This window comes from Nycticebus coucang, chromosome 11 (genome assembly GCF_027406575.1).
Source record: "Nycticebus coucang isolate mNycCou1 chromosome 11, mNycCou1.pri, whole genome shotgun sequence".
NCBI lineage: Eukaryota > Metazoa > Chordata > Mammalia > Primates > Lorisidae > Nycticebus > Nycticebus coucang.
This window is the reverse complement of record NC_069790.1, coordinates 68645906-68665418: the sequence shown is the minus strand read 5'-3', so window position 1 is coordinate 68665418 and position 19513 is coordinate 68645906. Positions and strand designations below refer to the sequence as shown.

Here is a 19513-nt window from a genome sequence, read left to right as displayed (position 1 = left end):
GAAAACATCCATATGTGTATTAAAAAAATATGACAGATGGGACATTGTAGGTCAAAGTGGAAGTTTTATATTAATACTATCCAAAACTGGTACATAGCAATACTGAAGGACCTGAAAAAAATCAAGAAAAAATAATGACAGATGGGACATTGTAGGTCAAAGTGGAAGTTTTATATTAATACTATCCAAAAACTGGTACATAGCAATACTGAAGGACCTGAAAAAAATCAAGAAAGCAATTCCATTTATAAATAGCTACAAAAAATATATAGTAGAACCTCTGTGGGTGACCCCCCAAGGGATTAAAACAAACTGGTTAACATATGCAGGTGGTCAACATAAGAAAATAGGCCTACTACTAACATGTACATGTGGTGCATGTCTGGTCTATGAAAATTAGGTCAACTTACAGAGGTCGGTCAATGGAAGGTGGTGGCCAGGATGGAGATTTTATTGTAGTTAGGAATAAGTTTAACTAAATCAATGAATAATGAAAAGGACACAAAAAATTGAAAGATATTCCATGGTTATAATTCAAAAGAATTAATATTGCTAAAGCCCACTTTTTCCAAAATGATCTACAAGTCAAATGTAATTCTTATAATAATATGAATGAAATTCTTCACAGAAATAGAAAAAAGGTTTTAAAATATGTGGAACCAAAAAGACCAAAGATAGACAAAACAATCCTGAGCAAAGAGAACAAGGCTGGAGGCATTGTACCTGGCTTCAAAATATTCTACAAAGCTCTAATAACCAAAATAGCATGATACCAGCATAAAAATAGGCACATAGCCCATGGAACAAAATAGAGAACTCAGAAATAAATACAAACATTTCTAGTCAACAAAGGCACCAAGAATACACATTGGAGAAAGGACAATCTTCAATAAGTAATACTGGAAAAACTGGATACCCATATGCAGAAGAATAAAAGACCCATTTCTCTCATCATATACAAAGATCACTAAAAATGAACTAAAGACTTAAATGTAAGACATGAAACTATGAAACTACTACAACAGTAAGGAAACACTTCAGGATATTGGAATGGGCAAAAATTTCATGAATAAGACCTCAAAAGTACATGAAACAAAAGCAAAAACTGACCAATGAGGGTGGCGCCTGTGGCTCAGTAAGTAGGGCGCCGGCCCCATATGGAGAGGGGGGCGGGTTTGGACCCAGCCCCAGCCAAACTACAACAAAAAAATAGCCGGGCGTTGTGGCAGCCGCCTGTAGTCCCAGCTGCTCAGGAGGCTGAGGCAAGAGAATCGCGTAAGCCCAAGAGTTAGAGGTTGCTGTGAGCCGTGTGATGCCACGGCACTCTACCCGAGGGCGGTACAGTGAGACTCTGTCTCTACAAAAAAACAAAAAAACAAAAAACTGACCAATGAGATCATGTAAAGCTAAAAAGCTTCTGCAAAGCAAACATCAACAAAATGAAGGGACAACCTACAAAATAGAAGAAAATATTTGCAAAGTATCCATGTGATAAGGGATAATAAATAAAGTATATAAGGCACTCAATTCATTAACAAGAGCCCTAATAATTCGATTTAAAAATGAACAGAAGATCTGAATCAACATTTCTCAGAAGAAGACATAAAAATGGCCAACAGGTATATGAAAAAATTCTCAGCATCACTAATCATCAGGAAAACGCAAAATAAACCTACCACTCTGAGATATTACCTCATACCAGTTAGAGTGGTTTTTATCAGAAAGACAGAAAATAATAATTGCTGGCAAGAATGTGAAAAGGGGGATACTTGTATACTTTTGGTGGGAATGCAAATTTAATACAGGCACTATGAAAAACAGTATGGATAACCATTAAAAAACTAACACTAGAACTATCATATCATGCAGAAATCCCACTTCCAGCTACATGACCACAATAAGAAAAGGGAAGCAGGTTGATGAGAGATATTTACACTCCCACAACAGCCAAGACATGCAATCAGGCTAGGTGTCTATCAACAGATGAAGGGCTTAAAAATGTTTCATATATAAACAATTAATTATTATTCAGCCACCAAAAAGGATGAAATCCTGTCATTTACTACAATATGGATGGAACTGAAGGTTGTTAAGTGAAATAAATCATGCACAGAAAGGTAAGTATTATAAGCTGTTGCTCATATGTGGGAGCTAAAATAATTGATCTTATGGATGTAGTGAGTAGAATGGTGGTTACCGGAGGTTGTGAAGAATACAAGGGAGGGGGAACAAAGAGAGGTTGGTTAATAGCTACAAAATATAGTTAGAAAGAAGGAATACATTCTAGTATGTGATAGCACAGGAGGGTGATCATGCTTAACAATAATTTATGTACATTTCAATATAGCTAGAAGAGATTTGGAGTAGTCCCCATACAAGAAATGATAAATGGTATCCCGATTACCTTAAATTAATCATTATGCATGGTCTAGATCTATCAAAATATAGCATGTACCCCACATCTATATACAATTAAGATATGTCCATTAAAAAATGGATGGCCCAAAGCATCAGCCTCTTAGGGGCTGAGCCACTCTAGAGCTGGGTCAAAGCCTCTTGTTCAAAAGTCAGAATAAAAGCCCCAACAAAGTTCCCAAAGGTAAAGCTTAAAGACAAAGGTGCACAGGAAATTGATTATCCATTTTGAGCGGGAAAACCAAAAGACAACATTTCTACTCCATATCATAGCCATATTAAAAACAACTTAATCCTCTGACTTCAGCACATTTCTGAAATGTAAGATTTTATTGTTTGTAGAAGAAAATAAAGAATAATACATTTAAGGCTTTAAGACAGAGGGAATTTCCTAGACATGATAAAACATTTATAAAACAATAGAAATAAAATAAAAATTAACTATGTTAAAATTTCAACTTTTATTTAAAAAATAGAGACAAAAACTAAAAATATAAGTCACATCCTGGGAGAAGGTATTTATAATCTACGTACTTGATAAAGGATTATATATAGAATATACCACAAGACTTTCTAAAACATATTAACTATACAAACAACCCATTTAAAGTATAGGCTAATAGAACAGGCAAAGCACAGAGTAGAAAAACCTAAGAGCTAATACAATTAATAAAATGTGGTCCCATTCAACCTATTGTAGGGGAAGTAAAACAGCGGTAAACCATTCTACATTGGATCTGAAAATGGAAATGTACAGAAAGAGGATCCAGTATGCATAGAAACAAGAACACTAATTTTCCACTGATGAATGTAAAAAGAGTATAACGCTGTGGAGAACAAACGTCAAACAGTTGAAGAAACAAGACATTCTTTTACATTATTTAACAAGATTGATAATTAATATAACCCAGAAATTTAAAGTATATTGTAGAAGAAACTCCTGCATGTGTGCACAAAAGGACTGTATCAAAAAATTAATTTTATCATTGTTTGAAATAGTAAAAATAAAATAATACAAAATAGAAATGTCCCAAATGACCAGCTGATGTTTAAATTAAAGTACAGTAGAGACATGTAATAATGGAATTGTACTCTGTCATTAAAAGAAATGAACCAGAGCTACATGTACCTTTGGCTAAATCTCAAAAACTTCATGTGATTTCTTTATAAGTGGCACCAGGACACGTAGAGTAAGATATTATTTATATGGAAAGTGGCAGACGAGCCAATGAATCTTACTTAGTTATAGGTACATACATAACACAGTAGAGAGAAGCAAGCAGAAGCACAACCCCAAATTCAGTCTGATGTTTCATTCGGGGGTAGTAACAGAGGTTTGTGAGGGTACTATTTATAGCTGTTACTTCTTTCTTTTAAAAATACAAAAGAAATATGCCAAAACTTTATGATTTAATGAAGCAGGATGGTGGGTACATGGTCGTTTGCCAAATTATTCTCTGAAGTATTTTCTGCACGCTGGCACATTCACAATGAAAATGACAGGTCAGTGCCTGCATTAAGTGTTAAATTGCACACGTGAGGCATGAATGCTGAGAAGCACCCCCCATACCCATCTGAATCAGCATCGGAGAAGGAAGAACAGTGGATACGAGATATTTGTGCTGCGCACTCTCCTAGGTGGGCGGACGAGAAAGTAGAAATGTGCTGTGTGAGTCTTTTAAGGCAATTTTCCTGATTGGGGAGAGAATAAGCCAAGGAAAATCATATCCATTTTTAATATCAAACCCTGATTTTCTAAGGCTACTGGGCAATGGAGAAATTCAACCATGAGTTGTTTCAGTAAAAATGTACAAGATTGAGAGCAAAACACACTCACCATTAAGTGCCAATGAATCACAGGCAGATGTGTTAAGGCAGCAAACGCTTCTACATAGCACTTGCTATTTTGAGTTGAGATTTTAATTTCTAATTTAAAACTCTTCTGTTTTGTGATCTCACCTTCTCTCAACCACAGAGTAAAAGTAACACAATATTTTGGAGCTTCTGGGCTAGAAAAAAACTGGCAGAAAAAAAAACTCCTTTTGCACTCATCCACTACACAGGAAAATGGTCCTGTAATTTCTAGATTGTAGGGGTTTTCTGTTCATAACAATGCTGTCCTCCCACCCCAGAGAACCAAATTTAAATTCAAAGCAAGCGATCACTGAAGAAAAAAATACCCAGTGTAAATTTATATAAATTACAAGCAGTTAAGCTGGAAGTTATGAAAACATGTGCCCACAGTAAACTTCCGATTTGGTACCTTATTTTGGAAACATAATCAAAAGTGATCTTACTAAATATTCATGCTATCTTACAGCTACATGAGTCTTACAAATAGTACAGTATAATTACATGTGGCATTATATTTGTGTCACACAGCCCTGTGAGGGGTGATCTCCTCAATAAGCAATTATTGTTATCACTCATTTCTTCTTCTATTGCTTCAACTCTTGCTTTCTTACACACTGTGATGGACACTGTGTATGCAGAACAAAACCTCCCCATGTTAAGGAGCACAACAGGTGTGTGCAGAGTGGTTGGGAGCAGAGAACAGAACCGTGTCTTTATCAGATTAAAAATATATCCCTCTTCAAGAGGTAATGACAATTGTAACAAGAATTTTCCAAATTTGAAGGTGGTTGGAACTTTGATCTAGAAGAATATATAAAGAAATTATTTTTATAGAATAAGTAAATTCAAAACTTCCTAAAATTGTGATGATATTAAGTTTCTCCAAGTAAAACAGTCTAGAGAAAATAAAGTTTATTACAGAAGAAGCATGTACATTTTTAAGTACATTTTTAAGTTATGGTGTTAATTATACTGAACTTGGTATTGATATTATAATATGAAAAGGGTTTATAATCATTTATCTAAAATGCCAAATGGTAAATATACATTCAAAATTCATATATTCTAGTGTAACTTAAAGATGACCAAATTAATTAAAAAAGAAATAGCAATGACAAAGATCAAAGTGAGAGGAAATATTGTATACCATTTACAACTCCAACATTGCTGAACATTTTATAGCCCAACACAGTTGGTCTAAAACTTGTTAAAATTTTAATGCTAAAACAAATAGCAAGAAATAGCACTTTAGACATATTTTTGATTTTTAGTTTAATTCCCCACATCTTTCGTCTTCATTTATTTCAACATACCGAAGACTAATCTTATGTAATTAAAGGAAGAATAGTAGACTGCAAAAGATCATTCTCTGCCAATATTTATTTGTTCAAGAATGTTTACTAAATGCTGCTGTGTAGCAGCCCATATAGCCTATGGCTAGGAGGAGAGAGAGTTCTAAGAAATACCCGTATAGCTCAATAGTGGAACACCTTGGTGGAAGGGGCATGGAGAGGGATTCAGCTCTCCTAACAAGCATGAGAGCTGGCGAGATGAGAGCAGCGGTGAACTGGCAGTCTCTACACCTGTGGTGTGGAGAGGCACGAGATCAGCCTTATATTAGGCTGGAGGAGAAGGCAGTTGGGAGCATGCGCATTCTCTCACAGACTCGCTTACTCTGACTCTGTCTCCCCTCTGCCTGCAGAACGCCAGCACGGCGTGTCTCTGCTGAAGATCACCAAGCTCTGCTAAAGACTAAGATCTGTCTTTCTCAGAAGACTGTTTACTCTCTCTAAGACACACTCTCTCTCTCTCTAGCTAAAGTAGACAGCCCTCAGGCACCTAAGAGACCTGAGCAAGGTAACTTAGCGGTCCGCGGAACCTAGTTAAGCCCGCCCGAGACCTGGACAGTCCTGGCCCTGACAAGTGGTGTCAGGAACGAGATGTGACACTGTTGGGAAATACATTTTAAGTTTTTGGTAGCTTAGGATCCATCAAGTACCTGATTCCCTGAGTTCCTTTAGAAAATTATTGTAGACTGTTTTCAAACTGAAAGATTGGTTCAGGAAATTTAGATTTATGGACTATTCTAAATGATTTTTTTATTTTCGGAGATGGCACGCACATCTAATAGTAGTAGTGTTTTAATGCCAATTTCTTGAGTATTACCTAATACTTGTACAATGATAATCATTGCCATATCTCAGCATTCTGGAATACAACATTGTCCTACATTATTTAACGAGATGGCCAACTTGTTCAGAAAGACTTTTCAAAAAATGGTTGAATAAAAATCTTTATTTTTTCCCAAACAAGTAGCCAAAGAAATCACTCAGAAACTATACTGGGATTTTATTACATTTAATACTGGTTACATAGGTGAGTACAACCTTCAGAAAAGCACTTGGCTTATGAACATCAGAAAACCCACATGAGTTGTCAAAATGTTTTAAATGAATAAATACACTGAACAGAAAGCTAGAGGAAATTTGAAAATACTCTTGATTCACCAGAATCAACATAATCAGATTCAATGCAAAAGTGTTAAAATTTCAGACCTGGTGAAAAGTGAAAAAACTTGTTATATGCTAATCAGCCTGATTTGATCACTCTGCAAAGCATACATGTATTGAAACATCACACTGTAACCAATAAATTATATAAATATTATTTTTCAATTAAAAAGAAAATAATTGTAAAAATAAATGCTATACCAAACATAATTTTAAGCCTTTTTAAAAGAGAAATGAAAAAACTCAGAAAAAGCAGTCGTCTCAGTCAAACTTCTCTGAACAAAAGCTTTGTAGTTTAGAGTAGAAAAAAGTACAGTCTAAAGAATTCTATTGCCGACCAACTTGTCATGCATGTTTTAAATTAACTAGAAGATAATATTGAATCTGTAAGGGTACAATCTATATACTTTTGTATTTGGAAACAGAAAAGATATACCTGGAAGAGATTATCAATTCCTAAGTCTACCTAAATTCATTAAATAGATGGAGAAATTCAAATACATAAACACACACTATCTATTCATATACACATATATATGTAAATTTTTTTCCTAAGAAAAAATTAACCTTAAAGTATGCAATATTAATCACCTTTCTTTTCTTCAATAAATAACTTTTCAAAATGAACAATTATGAAAAAATTAAAGAAGACAAAAGAAAACAAAAGTGCCAGTGATACAAAAAATTGGTATTATTATAGTGAGGCCTCATTTCAGGCATAAAAATCAGGGCTGGATCTCCACCAATCTACTGCTTTGTAATATTTGGATAATCTTTTAAGGGTTGAGCCTAAAGGCCCTAAGCCCTCAGGATATCATGTAAAAATTAAACATATGTAACAGTAGAAAAAACAAATGCACACACCTATATGTGTGTGTCTATGTGCCTATGTGTGTGTATATTACCAAATTATTTACACATATATATACACACACACATATATACATAAAGTACCAAAAGTAAACCGCTATATTTTTTCATTAACAAGGTGAATGGATACCCATTTGAAAATGGTTGGCTTCAAGGTAGTTGAAGTCTAAATTAATCTTTAGACATAAAAGGAATAAACTTTTATCATTCTCGCTTGATAGCACTGTACATAAATACAGCCTACATGGGTGGGGGGCATGGAGAAAGGATATGGTTTGCCACATGTCAAAGTTATTCTCCAGAATATTTAATGTTCAAAAACAGTATTTAAATACTGACTGTCAAGACAGCATCACAAATCTAACAGGAATAATAAAGATTTTTGTTGTAAAAAATAAATAAAGCAAAGCTAGAAATCATAAATAACAAATTATGGGTATGGTTTATGCAAGAACTGGACTCCAATCAGAGGATCCTTGCTCATAGAATAGTCTAACTTGGCATTTGGCCAAATGTTGAGAGAATTAATAAATAAAACAATAAAAAAACTTAAATAATATACATGTAGTTTTTAATAATTTTTCCACATAAGCCAATTAAACTGGAAAAGTACTAGTTTTTAAATAAGATGACTTCAGTGGCAATCTCAGAGCTTATAAAATCACAATGTAGGGTGGCGCTTGTGGCCTAGTGGGTAAGGTGCCGGCCCCATATACCGAGGGTGGTGGGTTCAAACCCAGCCCTGGACAAACTGCAACAAAAAATAGCTGGGCATTGTGGTGGATGCCTGTAATCCCAGTTGCTTGGGAGGCTGAGGCAAGAGAATCACCTCAGCCCAAGGATTCGGAGGTTGCGGTTGTGACAGTACAGCACTCTACTGAGGGTTAATAAGTGAGACTCTGTCTCAAAAAAAAAAAAAATCACAAATGTAATTTTGGGTTTACTTTTATTTTCTATTTGGAATGAGTTTGCAACATATATGTTTTTTTAAATTAACCTTATGAACGTAAAAAGAGGACATCTAGGCCACCATGTGCAAAGAGCATTTCATCATAGTCTATTTTAATGATACTGCCCTTAAAATCATCCCAATTTATGGCATGTACTGATTTCCATGGTGTTACTCCAGAGACAGGTATGACATTTTATCTATAAATCATAGAAGTATCTTTGCCAACCAATATCAGGCACAATTGTTATTGTAATTTTTAGTTTAAAATAAAAATAGCACACTCAATTTTTTTCTAGGTTATACTATATGGAAGTGATCCTAATACTCCCATCCTTAAAAATGGGTCGCAATTCATGTATCCTAACTAGATAGTAAGAACAGGGGTTATATTCATAGAAAATAGACAGACCAAGTGCTTTCCTCAGAATTGTTGCTTCTTGATTTTTATGGTCTTTTCCTTCATTTAGCTATCTGGCTGGGTTTTGAAACTTCTGTTGTTTTATGAATGCCAGTACAATGTTTTTAATATGCTTTCGGTCACATATTTGGTGATGTCCTGGTACACTGGAATTCTGAAAGCAAACAGGCAAGCAAGCAAGCAAAGGCTTGACTTATAACGTTTACCTATTTCCAAACTGCAAATATTCCCGTCATGGACCATTCAAACCATCATCATGTCACTGAATTCGAAGTTGAGAGGAGATGTGTACTGCGCATCTTAATCATATAGAGCAAACTGACCCAGTCTAATACTGTGGTGAATAAACACTGCCTCCAGTTTGTGTTGATTCTAATAGTCTCTCAAAATGTCCAAAGACCTTTTAGTGAGTTCCAATGTATTTCATTTAAGAAAATCACAGTGAATCATTTTTAACAAAATTAAATTTTTTAAGCAACAGACAAAATTTCGTTAAGCTATAAAATAACGAAAAACACATTTTCCAAGTAAGTGTTTTATTTAGAGTACAAATAAAAAGGTGCATCTACTTCATGATCAATGATGTTCATTATAAACAATACTACCAAGAGCTTGCAAACCGGATTTATGTTAGAGAGTTTGGGGAATGAAAGTGACCATACTATCTGATTAAAAATTGAAAATATTCATTATGTATTTTAAGAATCTAGCTGCAACATTTCATTCTATAAAGTTCATTATGTTAAAATGCTTGTGATGTAGTAAGGTAATTAGTACCTAAATACAGACCGTACCTAGTACAGGGGTTGGCAGACTTTTCTGTAAAGGGCAAATGAATAAATATTTTAGGTGTTGCAGACCATCCAGTCTCTGTCAAGAATGCAGTGTGCTATTAGAGCAGGAATGGGTATGTAAATAAATGATCATGGCTGCATTCCAAAAAAACACTGTTTACACAAATAGGCAGCAGATAGATTCAGCCTGCGGGTCATCCATAGTTTGCTGTCCCAACTTTAGTGTGTACTGAATCGTCTGAAATTTTTGTGGCTGTGGTTTTAATATTTTTCTTGATATGTATGAAACAATTATCCAAATTATTGAAGTTTGTTAATAAAAAAATTGCCTCAGTAACAAATTTTGACTAAGTGTTTAGAGATTCCAGTAGCTATCCAACTGCCAAAACGACAATGCAATTGAAAATAAAATAAATATATTTGTGGACAAAATTTTTTTTTTACATTACTATAGTAAAATTTCACAATTAACCATAAGGATAGAGGTTTACCAAGACAGTAAAGGATGAGGAAATTTGCATACTAAAGTAAAATACATTTAATATGAGGATATTCATTTTACTCTACTTTAAAATTTCTTATTCTTACCTTCCATAAGTTTCCCTGTTTGTTCTGCACTTCCCCCAGGAAGAATCTTGGCAATATAGGCTCCAATTTCTCCACCATGTCCAGGAATTTCTTTACCACCCACAATTCTAATTCCTAATCCATTACCTGTATTGAAAAATCAGCAAATTATTAGTAATCATTTAAGAAGGGAAAATAGTTATCATGAGTTACAGGGTGCCTAAAAAGTGGGCCTGGTAATTAGAAGCTAAGTATAACATGACTATTAGAAATTAACACCTATAACAACCTCAAATCATTCTAATTTTAATAATAATTGATAAAAAATAGAATTTTCTTAGATCTTGGAAGACACTATAATGATTAACCTAATATTGGAAAACTATTTTTGGAATTCAGCCATGTACAGTCAGATACTAAGGCTTTACACATTTTGACCAAATATTTTGCCAAAATCTCATAAGAGGATGTCCACAGAGCATATAATTTGTTTATGGAATAGAGGAGCATTTTACTTATAAAAACACAGTAATAGCTATCATAAACTGAGAATTCAAATATACAAATGATTACAATTGATAAAATGAAAACCTGATCATAATCTGTAAGTCCTCATTTATTTCGTAGGCTTTAACTAATTCATTAATATTTGTGTATTAACATGGCACTTGCTACAAGGGACAACAAATTATTCCTGACTGGTGAACAACTTCATAAACTGTTCCTTATTTCACAGTACAGACTTTTTTGTAATTAATCACATGGATAAACGATAGAGAATAATTATTATGAGAAATCTAACTGAGATAAATACAAACTGTTGATAGTTTTAGTTTGTGTGTTCATTTAAACAAAAATTAGCAGGTGTATACAGCACTGGACATATCTAAACGTAGAAAACACACAGTAGAAGTACCTATGTCCTTCATCATTGACTGAAATGTTACGTGATGCCTGACTGTACCTCAGTGCATAGTGGTGTTAAGCCCTTGGCTTTGATAATTTTGAAAGGCAAGAAACAAATGCATACTAATAATGACAAATAAATTAGTCAAATCAAATATTTTTAAGCTCTTATCTTTTAAATCAATGTTTCCCAATGGGGAGTTACTCTGGTCCTCAGGGGATATTTATCAATGTCTGGAAAGACATGTTTGGCTGTCAGTCTTTCTAATTCTTATGATTTAAAAGTTTGAGATTGTGCTATGGTCCCCCAATTGACATTTTGGGATAGAAACTTCTTTATTGTAGGAAGACATTGTTAGATTTTTAGCAGTATCCCTGGCCTCAACATACTAGATTCTACAGCCTCCCTCTGACAGACAGATGCTTCTAAAAATATTACAATACACAGGACATCTTCCTACAATAAAGAATTTTCTGGTCCAAAATGTCAATAGTGCTAGGTTGAAAAACCCTCTTTTACTGAAAAGAACGGATTTTAATTATTTTAAATCTAAGGGGACTGTAGCACAATTTAGGTTTTTTGTTTGTTTGTTTGTTTTTTTGAGACAGAGTCTCACTTTTTCACCATTGGTAGAGTGCTGTGGCATCATAGCTCACAGCAACCTCAAACTCTTGGGCTCAAGCAATTTTCTTGCTTCAGCCTCCCAAGTAGCTGGGACTACAGGTGCCCACCACAATGCCTAGCTACTGTTTTAGAGACAGGGTCTGACTCTTTCTCAGGCTAGTTGCAAACCTGTGAGCTCAGGGCAATTCACCTACCTAGGCCTCCCGGAGTGCTAGCATTATAGGTATGAGCCAGTGTGCCCTACCTACAATTTTGGATTTTTGAATTATAAAAATGAGAAAGATTGACATTATTATATAATAAAATAAGAAAATCCTATTGCAGAATTCCTTCTATAGAAAACCACTAGGCTACAAAAATTAGGAGAGATCCTAAAGAACACTGATATTTTAGACACATAGTTTTGGGCTTTCAATGTGTCTGAATGTCTTTTAAAATACTCTTTTCCCAACAAGTGCATATACAATACTTAAAATTCGCAAATAGACTTATAATTGTTGATGTTCTGAAACTTCAACATCTATTTATTAGGTTGAGATCACAGGGTAGAGAGATATGTGAACCAAGTTACTATAGAAGAACATTATGGCTTTGCAAATAAAAAACATCAAGTTTATAGAAATTTTACAACATATAAATATAGCTGTGATTAAGGAAGTCTTACAGGGAAATTTAAAATTTGGAGACCTTTAAAGTGTGTTGGAATATTTACAGAAAAGAGTTCAATGATAAGAGTAGCAAACTATTTAGAAAAAGCATTACCTCTTCTAATGCAGAGATTATAATTTAAATGTATTGGTCTTTTATAGTCTCTATGTCTATTATAAGTATTTGACAATTATGGTATTACGTAGTCACTTTTAAAATAGGGTAATAAAACAAACATGAGCATACTAAAAAAAACCCTTTACATTTGCATTTAATTTGCAATATAGATCTAATTCTGCTTAATAATGTATTATAAAGTTACAAGGAAGGAAAAGTAACATACGTATTAGTGAATACACTATATTGTATGAACAGAAGTTTTAAAATCAATTTTGTGGCCAGTTCATTGGCTCACACCTGTAATCTGAGCACTGTAATCTGGGAGGCCAAGGTGGGAGGATCGCTTGAAGCCAGGATTTTAAGACCAGCCTGAATAACAAAGTGAGATCTCACCTCCACAAAAAGTTGAAAAATTGGCTGGGCATAGGAGTGCATGTCTTGGATTCTACCTACTTATGGAAGATCACCTGAGCCCAGGAGTTTGAGGCTCTAATGAGCTATGGTTGAACCACTGCATCTAACCTGGTGACATGCAAGGTTCTGTCTCACAAAAATAAAAAGAAATTATTTTTCATAAAAAATTTATCACAAAATGAAAATATATTGCATAGTCTCATCATGTCCTTAGTTGGGCTAAAAAATAAGACAAAATATCTGTACCAATATTAATGATTATGAAATGTCCAGGATAATGGCAAAGCCCCCAATGAATAGTTGAACTAAATTTATTTTTCGGTAGTTTACACATCATTTATTCTCTTGAGTAAGGCTGTGTAAATTTATTTTCATAATCTTTCTCCTTCTTATCTCTATATTATAAAGTATCCATGTAAATATTTAAAAAATAAATAAAATTATATTAAAGATCCATAGTAATTTTCTTTTTCTGTCCTTTAAATGTTATCATTTGATCAATACTCAAAAATGAAACCAAAAGATTTTTTCACTAATTTTCTTTATCTTTACTAATTTCCACTCATTCAAAGAAAAACATTTTCACAAATACAACAATGCATATTAATCACCTCAATAACAATATTGATAGCTACAGGCAATATCAAAATTTTAATACAAATTTTAATACAACACTCATGCCAAGTCTAATCTTCCTCCAAGCCTGAGCATTCAAATTATGAACTTAGCTGTTCCCATTAACTTTTTCTTACCCAGCCATTTGTTCCAGGCCTGAAAAATACTCTGTAGCATCTTTTTTTTTCCTAGCTTTAAATATGTATCATTTATGTACATGAAAGATTTAAAAAGAACATTTTATCTCATGTTTTTATGAACTTGAGTTTACACTTGCCTTTTCTAATCTAATGTAAATAATGTTGAGTTTAAAATGTTATGTGTGATTCAAAGAATGTATAAATGCCTACCCATACTCACACGATACCGCGTGGGTTGAATCCAAGTTGTCCTGCCATATGACTGAGATGGCCATTGCCATGGGAAATATGACAAGTAAAAAATACATATCAAATGACACTGATGTTCTGGTTTGGTGGAAAAACACTTTTCAAATGACAGATAATGCATGTGCCGTCAAAGTAATTTTACTTAAAGTACATAGAATTTGCTTTTCCTGATATACTTCAGAAATTATTCTGACCAAGAACATTTTCCAGGACTGACACATTCATAAATGCATTGCTTTATCTTTCTTCCTTTTTCATTTCAGCTTGCGTAAGACTACTACAAAATTGGAAGCATAAGGACTAAATCTAAAGGGTTTGCCTGATACTTTGTAATTGGCAATTAAAAGTAAATTTATTCTGTTTCGCAGTACTTAGGGTCTAAAACAAAATGATTGACATGAAATTGGTTTTTACAAAATTAGAAAAAAGTGTCAGTTTACAGGTTTGGCCTTAATACTAAATTGTTTAGATATTAATTTCATTGATGGAAGACCAGGATGAGTGGTGGGGTCATTCAGTATGCATCTTAAAGAAAATAGTTTTATTGGGAGATATTGATATAAACCTATAATGACACTGGAAATAAAATAGTTTGAACTTAGTGTAAAGTTATAATGTACTTTCCAAAGTAAATATTAGTTTTCCCTATATAAAATGTAAGTAGGGAGAAAAATACTATTCTAATTCAAAATCGAGTAGTAAATGTTCTCTTTTGTACTTCTTGATATAATATGATATGAGGTTGTGGCAGACACCCTCTTTCATGTTCACTAATAAGTCACTTCTGGTGTAATCCCCTCCCTTTGAGTGCAGGCAGAACTTATGACTTGTTTCTTCTTCTTCAATAAGATCTGCCAAAGGCAAGGAATAGCTATAACCAGGACTATATCATAGAAGACTCATCTTAGCAGACTTAGATGAGAGACTTTTTTGCTGGTCTTCAACAAGAAAGTGGTATGGTGGCTCACGCCTGTCATCCTAGCACTCTGGGAGGTGGAGGCAAGTGGATTGCTGCAGCTAAAGAGCTTAGGAGCAGATTGAAGAAGAGCGAGACCCTGTCTCTATTAACAATAGAAAAACTAGCCAGGTATTGTGGTACAAGCCTTGTAGTCTCAGCTACTCAGGAAGCTGAGGCAAGAGGATAGCTTCAGCTTAGGAGCCTGTGGTCACTGTCTCAGAAACAAAACAAAACAAATAAACACACAAGAAAACCAAGAAAATTGCCATGTGTTAGAGGGTCTGAGAGACGGCCTCAGAGTGAGGGGCTGATTGGCCTCTGGCTGACAGTCAGTAAAGAACAAGAAATTTGGTTCCATAAGGGCAATAAATGGAATTCTACCAACAACCACAACAGCTGAAAGAGGATGTCCAAGCTCTAGGAAGAATTAGTAGCCCAGCTAAGGCACAGACTGCAGCCTTGTGAGATTGAGACCGGGGGACCCATTCAGTCATGTCTGCCTCCTTGGCCCAGGCAAGCTATGAGATGCCAAGTGCCTGCAGTTTTAAGCTACTAAATGTGTTACCTGGTGACAGAAACTAATACAAGAAAGAAAGTTATATTCAGAATTTTCTGTGCACACAATACAGAGAGCACCCCCAATATGTATACACATTATAGGAAACGGAAAAACTGTACTAAAAAAAATTTTTTTTTTTTGCAGTTTTTGGCTGGGGTCGGGTTTGAACCCATCACCTCCAGTACATGGGGCCAGCACCCCACACCTTGAGCCACAGGTGCCACCCAAAACTGTATTAAATTTTTAACGCTCGTCACCTTTGACTTCTGCAATTACAAGAGGTGCTAAAGGTGATTTGTATTTATCAGTATATTACATTTTAATAGGTTTTTGTCCTTACTTATTTCTGGCACCGTTGTTTATATGGACGTTAATTTGGTAGCAAAACTTGCAAGACATTTATTCTGAGTAGTTGCAACAGTGTTAGAATAGTAGGAATGTGGGGGAGGTGGAGCATGATGGAGGACGGGACAGACATGTAGCCCATCTCTCCCAAGTCATCAGGTGAGAGGAAGAGGGGTCTGGACCTTTCCCGTGTGTGGATTATTGGTGTGGACAGCTGGAGACACTCAGCAAATTGGCAAATTGCTGTATATGAGGGGTAATTTAAAACCATGGACTCTGTTGTACAGATTTTTTCCTGCTTGGTTGTGCTGGCCGGCAGGCCCCTAGCTTATGGGAGGACAGCAGCTTGCAATTACTGGCAAAACCCAATTGACAAAAATTTATTCCTGAGCTGAGGGTGACACCCAAAAGGAGAGCCACTCAAAACCATGGGGAGCTGAGAAACCTGATGGAAAATTGAAGGGAAGGGATCCCACCCAGGAAACAGACATTTTGAACTATCTGAAATGGTGGATGCCTTCCCCCAGGACAACAGGAGTGATTAAAAAGACCAGAGCATTCCTGGTGGGGAATGTTGGAGGGGGCTGGCAGTTCAGGCTGCGCGGGGAACTGGCAGGTGGCTGGACTCAAAAGTCCCAATTCAAAAGGGAGACTCTGAACCACAAAACTGAGAATAAGGTCCCCGAGCACTCCAGACATGGGAACCAGCTGCAGCTGTGGGACCCTTCAGCAGTCGTGGGAGCCAGCAACAGCCAACACCCTCCCCCATAGCCAATTGCAGTTCCCAGTTTGCAGGAGAATGTGGGAGCAGAGTGGAAAGATTTGTGAATGGTGGACTCCTGCACTGAGTTGGAAGTTCGGATAGGAGTGCTGTCTGGAGCAGAGGAGCTGAGGTTGCACAATAGTTAGGTGACAAATGTACAGAAACTCCAAAATGGCGGTTGGCCAGGTAGGGTGGTTACCATGGTAACAGTATAAACTGTGAATCAGGTATAAGCCTGGGAACCACTCACAGTGCCACCTGGTGTCCAGAAAGTATATTGCGTTACAAATATATTCCTACCAAAGTTGATCCCTACATCATACATACAGATGTATATTTCTACATATATACAATAATAATATTTTTGTGGTTGGTGCCTTTTTTTCTTTTCTCTCTTTTTTTTGTTCTGTTTTTTCCTCACCATTTTCTTGGAGGGGCTATTGTTAATTTATCATTATTTTTTTATAGATATATTTATTATTTCTATTTTTTATATTTTTAATTTCTCCTTTCTTCTTTCTTAACTTTTTTATGAACACCACTTTTTTCTTTTTTTTCAATTATTTTATTATTATCACTATTTTTATTGAAGTTGTTTTTTGTTGTTGTTGTCGTGGGTGTTGTCTGTATATCTATGTGTCTCCATATGTGCATCTATGGGCTCATGTGTCTGGTAGCTTTTGTATCTGTTTCTTTGCTCATTTGGGCTCAATGAGCTTGGTGTTATGACCTGTAATTCTGAGCTCCCAGCACTCCCCTCCACTCTCACTCTGAGGTCTGGAGGCCTGTCCCCCAGGGATCCAGATTCTTGGGTGATTTCTCAAGAGGTATAGAGAGGACCTGGACTGCAGCTGGACAGTGCTGATTCTGCAGCATGGGAGTAAGGAGATGATGGTCGGCTGAGAGGGAATCATGCCGGAGTGGCAGTGCCCTGAGGTGCAGAGCAGCAGCCGTCTTTAGCAATAACAAGGCCCACTGCTGGATATCCTGAAGCCACTCCCCGTGTCTCCCTGGGCAACCACAGGAGGCTGGGCATCTTCTCAGATGGCAACCACCATGGAACACATCTGGGACTGTAACACAGGACTCTTGAGAAAAGGGTTTGCCTGAGGTGGTACTGGCCTGGCTGGAACGTTGGCACTAGAAAATGCATGCGCAGAGCCAGGAAACTCCCAGGGCAGGCCTGACCCAAAGGACTGCTTTACTGAGCCTAAGATGCACCTGGCCCTCAGGGGATCATCAGCCTATAGACAAGGAGGACAAGAGGCTAGAGCTGTCAGCTAACCGTACTGCGAATACAAACCTGCAGGAGTAAAGACAGGGCCTGAGGCACAGGTTCTGGGAACTCAAATCAGCCCCTCTTTTGCAGAGGAATTTAGCAGGGACAGAAACAAACTCCCACAGGGTTGTTCTGTTCTGCCAGTAACATCAATCAAAGGCGGAGCTGGAACTGAGTGAACACCCCTAAGCCTCCATCAAGCGCTTGAGGTTGACAGGCCTTACCACCCCCTGCTGGATAGAGGCAGAGAGCAGTGGCCTGGCTGAGCAGATATAGACTTCCTTGTGATTTAGGCAGGTGCAAACCTCTGGAGTATCTGCTCACTGTACACAACTGACTGGGTCACAGCCCTGCGGGGCTAGCAGTGACTGGGTGTGACACAGCTGCAAGGTGGGGAAAGAGGCATCAACCTTCCCAGAATAATCTATTAGCTGGGTGGATCCTCCGGACTTCATGGAGCACCACAGCAAGTCATATTTGAGTTGTCACCAGACCCCTGCATTCCAGTTGCCAGAGACCTTTTAAACTCTCCCACCTGAGACAGGTGCTGACTGAGACAATTGATTTGGACCTTTTGAACTGAGTCAATCACCTGAGGACTATTCAAGTGGTGCCCTGGGTGTGTGGTTGTAGGAAGGTTTGATTTTCCTTTTCCAACTGTTGCCTGTGAAGGGCGGGGTGACATAATTGCTGGTATTTCTCCACAGCTGATACTTCAACTCAGGGTAACTGTTTCACTAGGGTCAAACAGAGACCAGCTGAAAACAAGGCAGAACCACTTAGCCCCACCACATCAAATAGGTCCCCAACATCTCAGGCCGTAGCACTGCACAGGTCCTCGACAAGGCTCCAGGGAAAAAAATCAAACGGTGTAAAGTAATCATGGGGTGCAATCAGCGGAAAAACTCTGGTAACATGAATAACCAGAATAGATCAACCCCCCAAGGAAAGATATGGCAGATATAACTGAAGATCCCATTCATAAACAGCTGGCCAAGATGTCAGAAATCGAATTCAGAATTTGGATTGCAAACAAGATTAACAGAACGGAGGAAAATTTGGAATTAGAAATCTGAAGAGTAATTCAAAAGTAGGAATTAGAAATTCGAGGAGAAATTCAAAAATTATCTCAAGAATTTAATGAATTTAAAGACAAAACCACCAAAGATCTTGATGCACTGAAGCAAGAATTTGCAACCCTTGAAGAGCTGAAAAACACAGTAGAATCCCTCAGAAATAGAGTGGACCAGGCAGAAGAAAGAATTTCTGACATTGAAGACAAGGCATTTGAACGCTCCTAAACTCTCATAGAAGAAGAGAAATGGAGAGCAAAAACAGATCATTCTCTCAGAGAGCTCTGGGATAATTCAAAGAAGGCTAACATCTGCCTCATTGGAATCCCTGAAAGTGATGAAGTGGCCTTGCAAGGCACAGAGGCCCTTCTCCATGGAATTATGAAAGAAAATTTTCTAGATATGTCAAAAGATTCTGAAATCCAGACAGCAGACAGTT

At 36.5% G+C, this 19513-nt stretch overlaps 1 protein-coding gene across 1 annotated transcript in view; it reads right to left on the bottom strand.

Moving 5' to 3' along the window:
- The window catches only part of PCLO (piccolo presynaptic cytomatrix protein), a 376239-nt gene that overhangs the window by 111168 nt on the left and 245558 nt on the right, over positions 1–19513 (bottom strand). The window contains exon 10 of the mRNA XM_053609602.1: positions 10402–10527. Within this exon, the coding sequence (XP_053465577.1) occupies positions 10402–10527 (126 nt within the window). The remainder of the gene's footprint in view (positions 1–10401; positions 10528–19513) is intronic.